General features: G+C 35.9%; 1 protein-coding gene across 1 annotated transcript in view; it reads left to right on the plus strand.

Moving 5' to 3' along the window:
* LOC103586306 (chromosome unknown open reading frame, human C4orf22) overlaps positions 1–16232 on the plus strand; it is a gene marked incomplete at its 3' end in the record, with an annotated part of 573134 nt that overhangs the window by 495746 nt on the left and 61156 nt on the right. The window contains exon 4 of the mRNA XM_008567547.1: positions 1958–2100. Within this exon, the coding sequence (XP_008565769.1) occupies positions 1958–2100 (143 nt within the window). The remainder of the gene's footprint in view (positions 1–1957; positions 2101–16232) is intronic.

Genomic DNA, 16232 nt, shown 5'->3' on the forward strand with positions numbered 1-16232 from the left:
TTTTTGTCAATTGTATCTATTTCTGTATGTATATAATTAATATCTGGAAAGACTGCTTCAACTTTAACTTCAAAATACATTCAAAGTTTTAGCTGAAAATGACTAAAGTTAACAAAGAAATTGAAACATGTACTGCAACCTAAACATAGCTATACACACCTAGGCAATGGACTTTGGATATGATTATTCCATTTCCTTATCCCTAAGAAATGAAAAAACTCTTAACATAGTATTGCAATGGCAGCAATTTTAGTAAAAGATTTGAAAGCAATAGATACTGCTTATTGAGTGTTTACCATGTGCCAGGCTTGTTAAGTGCTTAGCAAAAATAGTCTCATTTAATTCGCACACCAACCCAGGTGTTATTATACCTATTTTATAACAGAGGAAGCTTACTGTTAACAAGTGTATAACTCACCAGTGTCACACAGTAAGTATGTGGCAGCGCCAGCATTTGAATCCAGGTCTGTCTGTCCATTGTGCAGTAGATAAGAACTTGGGCATAGTGGGAAGCCGACCTAGGCGGGAGTGTAGGTGCTCCACTCTTTAGCTACATTTCCTTAGGCAGTTACTCAAACTCTCAATGCTTTGAGCTTCCACAGTTATAAAATGAAGATAATAATGTTATCTAACCATTACAAAATTTTTGAGAGAATTAAATAAAAAGTGCATGCAAAGCTCCTAATACTTTACTCAGAACATAGTGGCTTCATGATAAATTGTAGCAATTATTATTTATAGTAGGGGTACTTACTATTTGCTTTGGAGGAAAATATGTAAATTTAATTGAGAGTGTTAGTTAACTTCATTCTAATTCTTAGACAATCCACAAAATAAAAAATAAATGAGTCTAAGATTTCAACCACTCTTCAAGTTCCTTACAACTACCTAGCTCTGCTTCTGCCCCACTATTATCACCTTACTATCACCACTTCTGTCCCTATGACCCCATACTGTTCCTTTATAATGATGTATTTCTAAAGTTAAATGTTGAGTTACAATTTCCTGACAATTTATCATCAATTTCCACACAACAATAGTTCTAATCAAATTTTTGAAACAATTTCATGAAACATTTTGTTTGTTAGAAGATATTTTATCTTAGCAAACACTTTTTATTTCACTATGAAGTCTTTTAAAATATACTTTCACTTATATGTAGTCATACTTGGAAAGACATGAACAAAGAATTTTTATTTGCTCTGTACAGATTTGTGTGAAAAACAGCTCCATATGCTTATCCTTCCTAGATTTTGAGTTATGGAAATTTCTCATTGTATCTTTGGTACCTACAATGGTGCCTAATATGTAGTAGGTGCTCAATGATATTTGTGAAGGAATTAATATGAATGAGAAATATATTAAAGAACACAACTTGCTGTATAAGTTTGAATAGTGGAGTTAATTTTATAAAGAGATATTTTGACTTACATGTTAATGAAAAAAAGGGACCCCTTTGATATCTCTGTAACAGAAAAGACACAGGAGCTCAAGTGGGAAAAGGATGCAGTGGTTAGGACACAGGAGCCTGGGTTTGAGTCTCAGGTTTGCTATGTGCTAACTGTGAGACCTAGGACGAGGTACTCGGCCTTTCTGTTTCTGTTTCCTTATCTGAAACCTGGTGTTGAGAATAAAATATTAGGATTAGAGGGAAAGTAAATGAATCAATATATTTCAAACCTTAGGAAGAACTCTATAAGAATTTCTTATCAATATTATTACGCAAAACTACTGTAAATGCACATTAAGACATGCTTAGTTAACTTTTTATTAGTTTCCTCATCTGTCAGGAGAAACTAATAGTACCTACCTGATAGAATCATTGTGAGCATGAAATGCAAAGCCCTTGGAATAGGGCTTGGCATATATAACACTCAATTACTGTAGCTTTTATTATCATGTACAACTTGCTCAAATGACTTACTTATTCACCCTCTCCATTGTCTTCTGTGCACAGTCAGTGATCTTTATTCGTGACAAAAATTCTCATGGACAAGAGGTGTCAGGATACATTGACTATGCCCACAGGCTAAAGTCTGAAGATTTCGAAGCCTACTTTAATGGGAAAAAAAGACTTCTTCCAAGGCCCACAGATATGAGGTAAATTGTACACAATTTTCACACCTGTAGAGTCAGGGATGAAGGATTTTTTATTTTATGTTCTACATTATTCCTAGAACGCTAATGTATATATAGTGGAAATGTGATAAGACTGATTATGATTAATAAACAAATAAAAGTTAAATTGGAGAATGTGCATAGATACAATTTTTTTCTTTAATAGCCAAAGGAAGACAACTTTTTAGAGAGGACATAAGAAAATTCCCTGCAACTATCCTTTCAAATAACAAGTGGAACCTACAAATTACAAACGTCATTAGGCTCTTACACCACTTGGGAGTCTGTCTGCCTAGAAGCCTCAAGAGCAATCCATCTAGACGTTCTGCTCCCACTTTTCTTTGATCACCAGCCAAGGTGCAGGCTTCTGACCAGCCCACCCTCATTTACCCTCTTCACTGTCCTATTCTGAGATTCCTTCACACCCATCATTCTTTTTATATTGCCCTCCTACCCTTTCCTCTGGAACCCTCATCCCATCACCTAGGATCTAGTCTACACTGCCAATCTACTCACAAATTGATCCTTCTACCTCCTTCTGGATAGACTCAAGCTAAAACTACCTATTCCACTATCTCTCACTTACCGTAGAACGCAGAAGTGGTAGCAGCATTCTGCTTTAACTCTCAACTACTGTATTCAGATCATTGTTTGACACCTGTAACAACTTTCTCCTCCTCTGAGACCCCTGCCATGCTCTATATTTTTGCTGTTATCTAAAGACTTCTTAACCCACTACTTTAATGGACTTACCACTTTAGTATCTAGCCTAGATGCATAGCACATCATTTAACTTCTCTCTTGCAATAATCCCTACTGTCCATGTCTTCTTGTTATTTGATTCTGTCTGTCCTGCTAACTTCTGAAAGTAGATTGATGCAGACATCTTCTTCACTGCACCTGTAGCTAGACCCCTGGGTACTGCCAAGGAAATTTTACAAGGGTATGGATGGCTGCTACTAATAATTTATGGTTCTGCAAACTTAACTGGTCTCAAAACTTATGTTCAAAATTAAACTCATTTTACTCCCTGAAACTGCTTTTGCTTTCTATCCTGTATCTTGGCAAATGGCACCACCCTTGAAACCAAAGTCAAAATTCAGATGTTATTCCCAGACCTCTTATTCGTCATCCCCATACTTATAACTAATAATTTATTAAAAACACTAGACTGTATTACCTTAACAGCTTTATTTATATTAAAGCTAATATAAGACATCTCGTTTCACCTGCAAACACTTCAGTATGGATCTTTATCTGATAACATTTTTAAAAAAAAATCATGACATTATTATACCTAACAAAGTAAATCCTTAATGTCATCTGATACCTAGTTAGTCCTTATTTATATTTTATTGACTGTCTCAAATTTATTTTTTTAGTTGGTTTTACCTATCAAAATTCAAATAAGATTGTGTTCTCTTGAGCCTCTTTTATTTCATATCAGTTCCCCTCCTCCTTTTTATCATCTGTGCTATTGATGTTGGAGAAACTAGGTCATTTGTACTGAAATGTTTCTGAATTTGACCGATCACTTTCACACTGTTGTTTGTTATACCCTACCTATAACTCTCTGTTTCCTGTAAACTGATTTGATTAAATGCAGTATCAATTATTTTTCTAATTAAGAATTTTTAATATGTGATGATCTGTACTTTCTATTGCCCCAATTTTGTTTATTTTTTGTCTATTTATTTGTTTGTTTGTTTTTATTAGCTCCCACGTATAAGTGAGAACATGTGGTATTTCTCTTTCTGTGCCTGGCTCATTTCACTTAGCATGATTTTTCTTTAAGTTTTTCCATGTTCCTGTGAATGGAAGTATTTCATTGTTTTTATAGCAGAGTAGTATTCCATTGTGTAAATATAGCACATTTTCCTTATCCATTCATTCAACCCTATCCATTTAGGCTGGTTCCAACTCCTGGATATTGTAATTACAATTGCAATAAACATGTGAGTATAGGTGTCCCTTTGACATGACGATTTCCATTCCTTTGGTTATATACCCAGCAGTGGGATTGCTGGATCATATGGCAGTTCCATCTGTAGTTGTTTGAGGAAATTCAATACAATTTTCCATAATGGCTGCACCATCTTACACCCCCACCAACAGTGTAGGAGGGTTCCCCTTTCTCCCCATCCTCACCAGCATTTGTTATTCCTAGTCTTGATAATAGCCAGGCTAACTGGGGTGAGATGATATCTCAGTGTGGTTTTGATTTGCATTTCCCTGATGCTGAGTGATGTTGAGCATTTTTTCATGTGTCTGTTGGCCATTCTTATATCTTCCTTTGAGAAATGCCTGTTCAGCTCCTTTGCCCATTTTTTTATTGTGTTACTTGTTTTTTTACTGTTAAGTTGTTTGAGTTCCTTGTATACTCTGGATATTAATCCTTTATCAGATGCATACTTTGCAAATACTTTCTCCCATTCTGTTGGTTATCATTTTGGTCTGTTGATTGTTTCTTTTGCCATGCTTGAGCTTTTATGTTTGATATAATTCCGTTTGTTAATTTTTCCTTTTGTTTTGGGGGTTGTATTCATAAAGTCTATACCTAGTCCTAGTTCCTGAAGTGTTTCCCCTATGTTTTCTTTTAGGAGCTTTATAATTTCAGGATGTATATTTAATTATTTAATCCATTTTGAGTTGATTTTGGTATTTGGTGAGAGGTATGAGTCTAATTTCATTCTTCTACATATGGATGTCCAATTTTCCCAGCACCATTTATCGAAGATGCAGCCTTTTTCCTGGTGTATGTTCTTGGTGCCTTTGTTGAAGATCAAATGGCTGTAGGTATTTGAGCTGATTTCTGGGTTCTCATTCTGTTCCATTGGTCCATGTGTCTACTTTTATGCCATTGCTATAGCTATGTAGTATAATTTGAAGTCAGGTAGTGTTATGCCTCCAGCTTTATTTTTTTTTTGCTCAGGATTGCTTTGGCTACTCAGGGTCTTTTGTTGTTCCACATGAATGTTAGGATTGTTTTTTCCATTTCTATGAAGAATGTCATTGGTATTTTGATGGTGATTGTGTTGACTCTTTAGATCATTTTGGATGGTATGGACATTTTCACAATGTTAATTCTTCCAATCTAAGATCATGTAATATCTTTCCACTTTCTTGTTTCTTCTTTAATTTTTCTCAACAGTGATTTCTGGTTCTCATTATACAGATCTTTCACATCCTTGGTTAACTTTATTCCTAGGTATTTTACTTTTTGGTGAGTATTGTAAATAAGCTAGCTTTCTTGATTTCTCTTTCTGTTACTTCATGGTTGGAGTATAAAAATGCTACTGATTGTTGTGTGTTGATTTTGTATCCTGCAACATTGTTGAAATTGTTTGTCAACTCTAAGAGTTTTTTTGTAGAGTCCTTAGCCTACTCCATGTATAGTATCGTGTCATCTACAAAAGGGAACAGTTTGACTTCGTCTTTTCCAATTTGGATGAGCTTTATTTCTTTCCCTTCCCTGATTGCTATGGCTAGTACTTCCAATACTGTGTTGAATAGGAGTGGCAAGAGTGGGCATCTTTGTCTCATTCCCGTGCTGAGAGTCTTTATCATGAAGTAATGTGGAATTTTGTGAAATGCTTTTTTAGTGTCCACTGAGATAATTATATGGATTTTGTCTTTTATTTTGTTGATGTGGTATATCACATCTATTGACTTGCATATGTTAAACCATCCCTGCATCCCTGGGATGAATCCCACTTGGTTATGGCATATAATTTTTTTGATGTGTCACTGTATTCTCATTGCTAATATTTTATTGAAGATTTTTGCATCTATATTCATCAAAGATATTCACCTGTTATTTTCTTTTTTTATATATCTTTGTCTGGTTTTTGTATCAGGGTGATGTTTGCCTCACAGAATGAGTTTGGGAATATGGCCTCTGTATCAATTTTTTTGAAATAGTTTGAAGAGAATTTGTATTAATTCTTTAAAGATGGCTGTGAAGCCATCCAGTCCTGGGCTTTTCTTTGTTGGGAGACTGCTGATTACAGCTTCAATCTCTTTGACTGTTATTGTTCTATTCAGGTTTTCTACTTCTTCTTGGTTTAGTCTTAGTAGTTTGTTTGTGTCCAGAAATTTGTCCATTTCTTCCAGATTTTCAAATGTGTTGGAGTATGGTTGTTTATAATAGTCTCTAATGATTCTTTTTATATCAGTGGTATTGGTTATAATGTCTCCTTTTTCACTTCTAATTTTTGTTTTTTGTGTCTTCTCTCTTCTTTTTTTAGTTAACATAGCTAATGGCTTATCTATTTTGTTTATCTTCTCAAAACAACAACTTTTTGTTTCCTTGAGCTTTCGTATTGTTTTGGGGGTTTTTATTTCACCTACTTATGCTCTGAGCTTAAATATTTCTTTTTGTCTACTATCTTTGGGGTTGGATTGTTGTTGTTTTTCTAGTTCTTGGAGATGAAGCATTTGGTTGTTTATTTGCTATCTTTCTATTTGTCTGATGTAAGCATTTATTGCAATAAACTTCATTCTTGGTACTGCTTTTGTAATATCCCACAAGTTTTGATATTATGTGTCATTATTTTCATTAGTTTCAGTAAATTTTTTGACTTCCTGTTTAATTTCTTCTTGGACCCATATATCATTCAGTAGAATGTTGTTTATTTTCCATGTATTTGTATAGTTCCCAGAGTTTCATTTGTTATTGATTTCTAGTTTTAATCGATTGTGGTCTGAGATAATATGTGAAATAAATTTTTAAATTTGTTGAGGTTTGGTTTGTGACCTAACATGTGGTCTATCCTGGAGAATGTTTCCTGTGCTGATGAAAAGAATGAATATTCTGAGGTGGTTGGATGAAACGTTCTGTAGATATGTGCCAAGTCCAACTGGTCTAAAGTGTTGTTTAGATCTTGTGTTCTCTGTTGATTTCTAGCCTAGATGATCTGTCCAATGTTGAGAGAGAGGTGTTCAGGTCCCCTACTATTATGGTATTTGTGTCTGTCTCTTTCTTTAGGTCTAACAGTGTTTGCTTTATATATCTGGCTGCTGCAATGTTGAGTGTATATATATTTATGATTGTTACATCTTCTTGCTGGATAGATCCCTTTATCATTCTATAGCAATCTTCTTTGTCTCTTTTTATGGTTTTTGGTTTAAAGTATATTTTATCCAACATAAGAATATCTACTCCTGCTCTTTTTTCATTTCTATTTGCATAGTTTATCTTTTTCCAACCTTTCAGTCTTAGTCTGTGTGTGTCTTTACAGGTGAGGTGAGTCTCTTGAAGACAGCATATTGTTGGGTCTATCTTTTTAATACAGTCAGTCAGTCTATGTCTTTTGAGTGGGGAATTTAATTCTTTTACATTGAGTTATTATGGAAAGGTGTTGATTTACTCCTGGTATTTTATTAACTTTTGTTTGGATGTTTTAAATATCTTTTGTTCCTTTCTTTTAGTTTTACTGTTTGTCTTCTGTGTTTATTGGTTTCTTGAGGTGGTTGGGTAAAGTTCTTTTCTCTTTATCATTTGCATTTTTGTTTTACTGGTGGGTTTGTTCTTTCTTGTGTATTCATGGTAGCTATGGTTGTTGTCAGGTGCCAGGTGTAGTACTTCCTTGAGGATTTCTTGTAGGGCTGGTCATGTCGTGGTGAACTCCCACAGTTTTTGTTTGGGAAATATACTGTTTGTCCTTCATTTCTGAAGGATTGCCTTGCTGTTTATAGTTTTCTTGGTTGGCAATTTTTGTATTTTCATATTTTGAATATATCGTCTCATTCTCTTCTGGCCTTTATTGTTTCTGATGAAAAGTCTATTGTTAGTCTGAGAGGGACTCCCTTATAGGTGACTTGACTCTCTTCTCTAACAGCTTTTAAAATCCTCTCTTCATCTTTGAGCTTTGCCTATTTGACTCTAATATGTCTTGGAGAGGATCTTTTTGGTTGAATCTGTTTGGGGACCTTTGAGCCTCCTGGATCTGAAGGTCTGTATCTCTCCCTATACCTGGGAAGTTTTCCTCTATTATTTTGTTAAATATGTTCTCAATGCCTTTTCCTTTTTCCTTCCCTTCTGGACCACCCATGATTTGGATATTTGTGTGCTTAAGGTTGTCTGCTATCTCTCTTTGATTTTCTTCATATTTTTAAGTCTTTTTTTCTTTTCTTTTTTCCACCTGGGTTATTTTGAGAAGGCCATCTTCAAGATCAGAAATTCTCTCTTCTGCTTATTCTATTCTGCTGTTTAAGCTCTCTGGGGTTTTGTTTGTTTGTTTGTTTGTTTGTTTGTTTTTAATTTCATTGAATGAATCCTTTACCTCCACAAGCTCTGCTACATTATTTTTTAGGGCATTAATTTCTTTGTACATTTCCTCCTTCATGTCCTGAATACTCTTTCTCCTTTCATTGTGTCATCTAACTGAGTCTTATATCTCATTGAGTTTCCTTAGTATTGTTGCTTGAAATTCCTTTATAATCATTTCAAAATCTTCCTGTTCTATAGAATCTGGGATTTGAGAATTATTGTATTCCTTTGGTGGTGTCATATTTTCTTGGTTTTTCATATTTCTAGTATCTCTCCATTCATGTTCAGTCATCTGGTAGAGCAGTTGCTTTTTTCTAGTATTCTGGAGTGGGATTTGTGGAGAGGGAGTTCTTCTTGTAGATGTCTTTTATGTTGATGGTTGAATGGGGTGTTTTAGTATCAGTTCCAGGTAGATGCAGTCATGTAGTCTCCATGTAGATACTTTTGCTGAATTCAGTGTTGGAGTTGTGTGAGAGTGCCTCTGTGACCTAGTCCCTGGGACACTTAGTAGTTCTTTGCTGAGTTTGATGACACTATTTTGATTCATCAGGACATGAGCAAGCTCTTGAATTTTGGGGGGTAGTGCCTTGTAGACTTGTCACTCCTGGGTTATGATAGGTGTTCTTGGGTGGGACTGTTAGCACCATGGCTAGTTCCCCCTGATCCTGATGGGTGCTCTGGGGTATAATAGTGTTCTTCGACTTGAATGGGTGACTTTGGGTAGGTTTTCTCTTTTTTCTTTCCTCTTTCCCTGGGCTCTGCTGGTGACTCTCCTTCTGTCTATGGCAATGAGTGGTCAGCAGGTCACCTATGAGGTAGCGATTGCTGCTGGTGTGGCAGCAAGCCATCCTTGTGTCAGAAGTTGCTGTGGTGGTGACTGTCATGGCCTACTCATTCCACACTAGTGTCTGCAGCAGTGGCAGGGAGTCTTGCTGACATCTCAGCTGTCTGTTTCTCCAGCAGGGCCTCAGCTGTGATGGGTCAGGCTCTCAGGGGCAGGGCCATTTACCAGGATCCTGTGAAGCTGCCTGTTGCTCTGGTGGGGCTTCAGAGACAGGTGGGTCAGACCCTCAAGGGTGGGACCCCTTAAGGCCTGGCTACCTGTCACCTGGCAGGGCCTCAGCAGCAGCTGGGTCAGGCTCTCAGGGTCTACTGCCCCAATATTAGATCTCCTGAACTTGATCAGTAGATTCAGGTGGTACCACTCTAATCACTTCATTATAAGATTTCTCATCAAGTTTCACCCAATGTTTTTAGCATCAATTTATAATGTCTATCTATATTTTAACTAAGGGTTGCATAATGGTGATTTTCTAATTGTATAAATGATCCTACATTTTTTAGCCAGAATTCTTTCATAGAGACTAACTTTTCCTTATCACTTAACTGGTTGCCCTAAAATATAACTTATGCAAAAAAAAAAAAAATAGTAGGTGTTTGTTTTCCTTAATTCATGAAAAAAATGCAAAGTCAGAAGCACAAAGAGTATACAGATAATGTCAAGTTGTTTTTTGAAATGGTTATATCAATTTGAAATGGTTATATCATTTTGTACTATATAAGTGATCTGGTTGAACCTCATTCTTACCAACACAAGATATTAACAAACTTTTTTTTCCCCCCACTGTGGTGAATTATAAATGATCTCTCATTGTGGTTTTAATTTTCATTTTCATGATTACTAATCAAGTTGGGCATTTTTTATTGGCTGCTGAGATATATTTTCTGTGAAATACCTTTTAAGACTCTTTCTCATTTTTTTAATCGGGTTATTCTTCCTTTCCTTTAAGATTGTAGGAATTCTTTTTATTTATTTTGGATATTTATTAATCATTTGCCTATTATATGTATTAAAAATATCATTTTCAATGGTGTAATTCTTCTTTCATTTCCTTTATGTTAACTTTGATGGTCAGAAATTAGAAGTTTTGATAGTAATATTAATGCATTTTAATCTTTTCCTCTGCAGTTTGCACTTCTTGCATTTTGTTTAAAAAATCCCTACCTTTCTGGTGGTCATGAAAGTATTATCTTATAGTGTTATAGTTCTGTTTTTTATTTTATATCATTAACCTACCCAGAATTAATACCGTATATGATGGTTAGGTAGTTGTTACTAGAAGTAAAAATTCCTTTGGTAAATGTAGTTTCATCCTCAGTTTGATTCAGAACTATAGCAAAGATTTTAAAATTGAAGATTTCGTAAGATCTCTTTCAATTTACTTACATTTTGGTGTGCTATTTTATTCTGTGTAGAGAGAGACATTATGTCTTGCATTTTTACTGGGGAAAATATAAATGTAAACAGACAGCTGCAACAATTATGAAATGCAGCATTGGAAAGGGCTCCCAGAACTTGATCATCTTGTCAGTTCACATTCCATCTTGACCATGTCTTTAAGATTCAAACTTTCTTCTCAACATGCTTGTGAATAACTCATAAACAGATAGCACATTACAGTCTACCAAGTTTCTTTGTGTTTCTCTACAAGAACTTCATGGTATAGGTATGTCAAGCATTCTTTGTATCATCTGAGAGAGGAGAAAAGAAAGAATTCACTTGTAAAAATACACAAGTGAGACAATGATGAGCGAGAACAAGTTATTTGGCATTCAAATTCACTGCTTACCTCCAAAACACTATTCTAAGTTTAAGCTTTCATTTCTCGAAAATGTGGAATTCTTGAGTCTGCCCCATATATACTTGCTTACATTTCCTTGTTTATATATTTATAGAACAAAGCTCCAAGATCTGCCTGTACAGCTCCACCCATCCCTCAGATAGGATGATCAGAAGGAAATGAAAAATTTCTCTTTCTGTTTCTTTTTGGAGATGCCATGTAATATTCATACCCTCAACGAAAGAATGCCCTTAAATACTAAAACTTTGAAATGTATTATTGTCTAATTTCCCTTGCAGTTCTATTGTCTGTTTTATTAAAATGTTTAACGTTCCAAACCCCTGAAGTTAGAATTACAAGCACTTATCCTGTGCTTAAGTGCATTCTTATGAAAGCATTCTGGTAACATATTGGCAGGTTCTCAAGTTTAAAAAAGGAAAAAAAAAGAGAAAAGGAGTAAATGACTACAGTTTTTTCTGTGGACAACATAAAAAATATTTCCTATTTTTAAAGTTATTAATGTTGTTCCAAATTTGAATATGCTAATTAATAATTAGAATATCAGTTTAGTCTCTTCAATAGAAACTTGCTGATCTTGAAAGAAAGGGAATGCTTTGCCTAAAAGAGAATATTGATTGAAGGAGATGTGCCACAACCACCTAGCTCCTTGTTATGTAAAATGTTGTCCATGAACCAGGAGCATTGGTCTCACCTGGGGGCCTGTATGAAATAAAGCATCTCAGGCTCATCCCAACCACTGAATCAGCATTGGCATTTTGCCATGATCCTCGAAATTTCTGTATGCATATTTGTCTTCGTCCATTACTGCTGCTATAACAAAATACCACAGAGTAGGTAATTTATAAATAATAGGAATTAATTTCTAATGGTTTTGAAGGCTTGGAAGTCTAAGATCAAGGCATCAGCCAGATTGGTGTCCAGTGAGGGCTGCTCTCTCTTCCAAGATGGTGCCTGTTGCTGCATTCTCTGGAGGGGAGGAATGCTGTACCCCCACATGGCTGAAGGCACTGAAGGGCAGAAACAGACCTAATCTGGTTCCTTCCAGCCCTTTAATAAAGCACTAATTCATTCATGAGGATGGAGCCATCATATCTTAATCACTCCCCCAAATGTCCCACATCTTAATATCAACAACACAATGGGGATTTAAGTTTTAAAATGAATTTTGGAGGAACACATTCAAACCATACTTAAAAAACATGCTCTAGACCTGTGCTTTCCAGTCAGGTAGATATTTGGGTATCAGGCACTTGAAATGTGATTAATCTCGAATAACATACACACATGATTTTGAAGACATCATAAAAAATATAAACTATCGTATTAATAAATTCACATCAAATGTTAAAATAATATGTTGGATATGTTGGGTTAAACAAGATACATTATTAAAATTGTTTTAACCTCTTTTTATTTTTTTTTAATTTGATCACTAGAAAATTCAAAATTACATATATGGCTCACATTTCTGGATCATATTATATCTCACATGAACAGCGCTGTTCTGGTCTACTTATCCCCAGCCCAGAGGCTCAATCCCACCCAGTCTTTAAGTTGAGTCTGATCTTAGAGAGGCATGATATATGAAGCCTTAAACCAAAGAATACCAGTTAGTCATTTGTGCCAGATCTGGCTGCAGAAGTTTTTATTTGGCCTACACAATGTATTTAAAAATTTTATCAAAGTTCTAGAAGCAATAAATTTTATATAAAATATTTTGGATTTGTAGATTCTCTTAAAAATGTATAGTCTGTCCATGCTAAGCTTACATTCCCTCATCCCAGCTAGAATTAAATTGCAGCTGCTCCCTGAGATGGCTATATTTTAACCAGATTATGCAGACTTGACTACTCACACATATGGGCATCTGCACCATCACCCCCGAGTCTCTTATGTATAGTACCTGTCAGATTCTTCCAGACGTTTGAGTTTGTGACTTCTGGTTTAAATTACTGGTTTGGATTCCAGAAGTCATATTTGCCATTAGGCCAGTCATGATCTACTTTGCTTAACCACTGTGGATGGGTTTAATTTCAGCCCTTGGTCTCTCTCGGGTTGTTCCATACCAATGTGGTTAACAAGGCTGGATCTAGTCAAAGTCTGATCTGATTGTGATGATGATAAAAATTAACTGAGCACTTACTGTGCACAAAGCATTGTGCTAAATAATTTATATATGTCATTTCACTTACTGTTTATAAAACCCTTATGGTTTAGGGATCTTTTTTATATTTTAATATTTGATGAACCTGCATCATAGAAGTATTAATTGGCTTAACCAAAGTTACACACAGACACATACATAGATACAACTAGAAATTCAGGGCCAAATAGAGATCAAATGCCATGATTTTTTAATCAATACATTATTCATTTTAGGACTTTGTCATGTAAACATGTCATTTTCCCCATTGGTCTCATATCCATATCCCAGTCTTTGTCGGGTCATATATTTTTTTTGCAGATGTGTGTCTCACTTGACAAGACCTAATTTAGGCTTGTTTTTCAGAACTTTAAGCAATCTTGCTGTCCACAGTTAAGACTGGGGAATTTCAGCCATCCTGTACCCGCCCTTGCCACTTCCTCCTTTCATTGAGCCTGGCAGAAAACAGCCCTTTGTACTTCACCAGGCTTTCATTTTCAGTCACTGTGAGTAAGAATTACAGCGTACCACGGCTTTTTGTGTGGAAGAGCTCTGAACAGAACTAAAAGTGGCCTATAATTGTGGCTTCAGCCTAAAAGTCTTTAGGGAAAATTTGGCCCTGACTTGTTGAACCTCTGTTATGTCCCAGGATACTTTTAGAATCTATTCACGTCCTCTGAGCTGTGGTTTACATAATTTTTATAATATATACTTGGAATTCTTTTACAGATAAGTTTAATTTTCCAATACTTAAATAATTTTAGCTTCTCTTTATGCCAAGGTAAACATTAAGTAGTATCTCTCATGGAAAACCCAAGGATAGAGAAGAGAGATCCTGAAAGCTATATAAAGTCAGGCCTCTTTCTGCCTATTTATAAAACCCAAATACACTAGGACTAACAATTCCCACCGAATCCTTACTGGGATATCTGTCTGCATCATCCAATTGTAGAATTTTACCCAGGTCCTGCTTGGGCTGTTGCTTTAAAAATAAAAAAGTCAGAATCCCAGAACAATTATCTGGTATTCTCTTTAATTGTCTAAAATGCGCTTCCTTGAAAATTATGTCTTGGGGTAAACCTTAAGTGAATAATTAGAGATCTGACACAACCTTTGGTTTATTGACAACACTGACTGTGGTTAAGACAAAATTACTCTTTACACAAGATTTTTTCCAACTTTTAAAAAATTTTGGTAAAATATTCAGAACATAAGTTTTACCATTTTAACTGTTTTTAAGTGTACAGTTCAGTGGCATTAAATACATTCAAATTTGTGCTCAACTTTTCCAACTTTTATTATAAAATTTTTTTAAGTTTTGGAAAAGTTCAAAGAACAGTTCAGCGAAGACAAATATACTCACAAACTAGAATCAACAATTGTTAACATTTTCCAAATTTCTTTAACTCTCTTTAATATTTTGGAGTGCTTGTGTGGTGTGTGATGAGTGGGTGTGTCTGTGTGTGTACCATGTGAAAGTAACTTACAGATTTTACCCCTAAATGTTTTACCATGGATCTCTTAAGGGTAAGAATGTAAAATCACCATTGCCTTATGTCTTAGTCCATTTCTGTTGCCTCTAACAAAATACTAGAACCGGGTAATTCATAAAGAAGATGAAATTTATTACTTACAGTTTCAGAGGCTGGGAAGTCCAAAGTCCAAGGAACAAATCTGGTGAGGGTCTTGGTGGTGGTGGTAATGACCCAGGGGTCTCACATAGCAGAAAATGGGGGAGCAGAGAGAGACCAACCTCTCACATGCTCTTCTTTTAAAGCCCTCAGAACCATGCCCATGACCACCATTTTTAATCATTCACTAAACATGTTCCTACAATCTAATCACCTCTTCAAGGCCCCACCTTTCAAATACCATAATAGGATTTCCCACCCTCAACAGTTGGAATTAAGCTTCTAATATATGAACCTTGGGGACACAATTCAATCAATCCACAGCACCCTACATAAAAAAATTAATAATTAGGGCCGGCCCGGTGGCGCACTGCTACAGTGCGCCGCTTGGGAGTGCGGCGGCGCTCCCACCGAGGGTTCGGATCCCACATACAGACCGGTTCCCGCTCACTGGCTGAGCGAGGTGCGGGCGCAACACCGAGGGTTGTGATCCCGTTGCTGGTCCTGGTCCGGTACGGGCACGACACTGAGGGTTGCGATCCATTGCCGGACACGAAAAAAGACAAAAAGGAAAAAAAAATTAATAATTAGGGCCGGCCCGGAATAATTATTTCCCATTATCACCTAATCCGCTTGGGAGTGCGGCGGCGCTCCCACCGAGGGTTCGGATCCCACATACAGACCGGTTCCCGCTCACTGGCTGAGCGAGGTGCGGGCGCAACACCGAGGGTTGTGATCCCGTTGCTGGTCCTGGTCCGGTACGGGCACGACACTGAGGGTTGCGATCCATTGCCGGACACGAAAAAAGACAAAAAGGAAAAAAAAAATTAATAATTATTTCCCATTATCACCTAATATCCAGTTCATATTCAGACTTTCTTAATTTTCTCCAAAATTTGCTTTATAGCTAGTTTTGTGAACCATCATGCAATCAATGTATAAAAATTGCTTATGTTGCTCACCTATCTTTTACTTAATACAGCTTCCCTCTACACACTTCACAATCAGATTTTTTTTTTTTGATCATGGCATTGACTTTTTAAAGAGATAAGACCAGTTGTCTTTTAGGTTATTCCATAATCTAGACTTATCTGCTTTCTCTTGGTATCATTTGACTTGTTTCTCTTATCTCTATAGTTTCTCTAAACTGGGAGATAACATTAAAGGCTTAATTGTGTTCAGTGTAAATATATCTTAGACAAGAATTCTCCATTGATAAATAATTATGTATTGCATCATATCAGGAGGCACCTAATGTCAAGTTGTCCCATTATTAGTGATGCTCAATTGACCCATTGGTTAAACAAGAATTGCTAGATCTTTCCTCTAAAAAGGTATATTTTTCTTTTTTGGCAAAATTTTTATAGTAGCTAAACTAGTATAAACTAACACTTATGTATTTATATAAATATTTATTTGTGTATTTC

The sequence above is a fragment of the Galeopterus variegatus genome, unplaced genomic scaffold (assembly GCF_000696425.1).
Source record: "Galeopterus variegatus unplaced genomic scaffold, G_variegatus-3.0.2 Scaffold330, whole genome shotgun sequence".
NCBI lineage: Eukaryota > Metazoa > Chordata > Mammalia > Dermoptera > Cynocephalidae > Galeopterus > Galeopterus variegatus.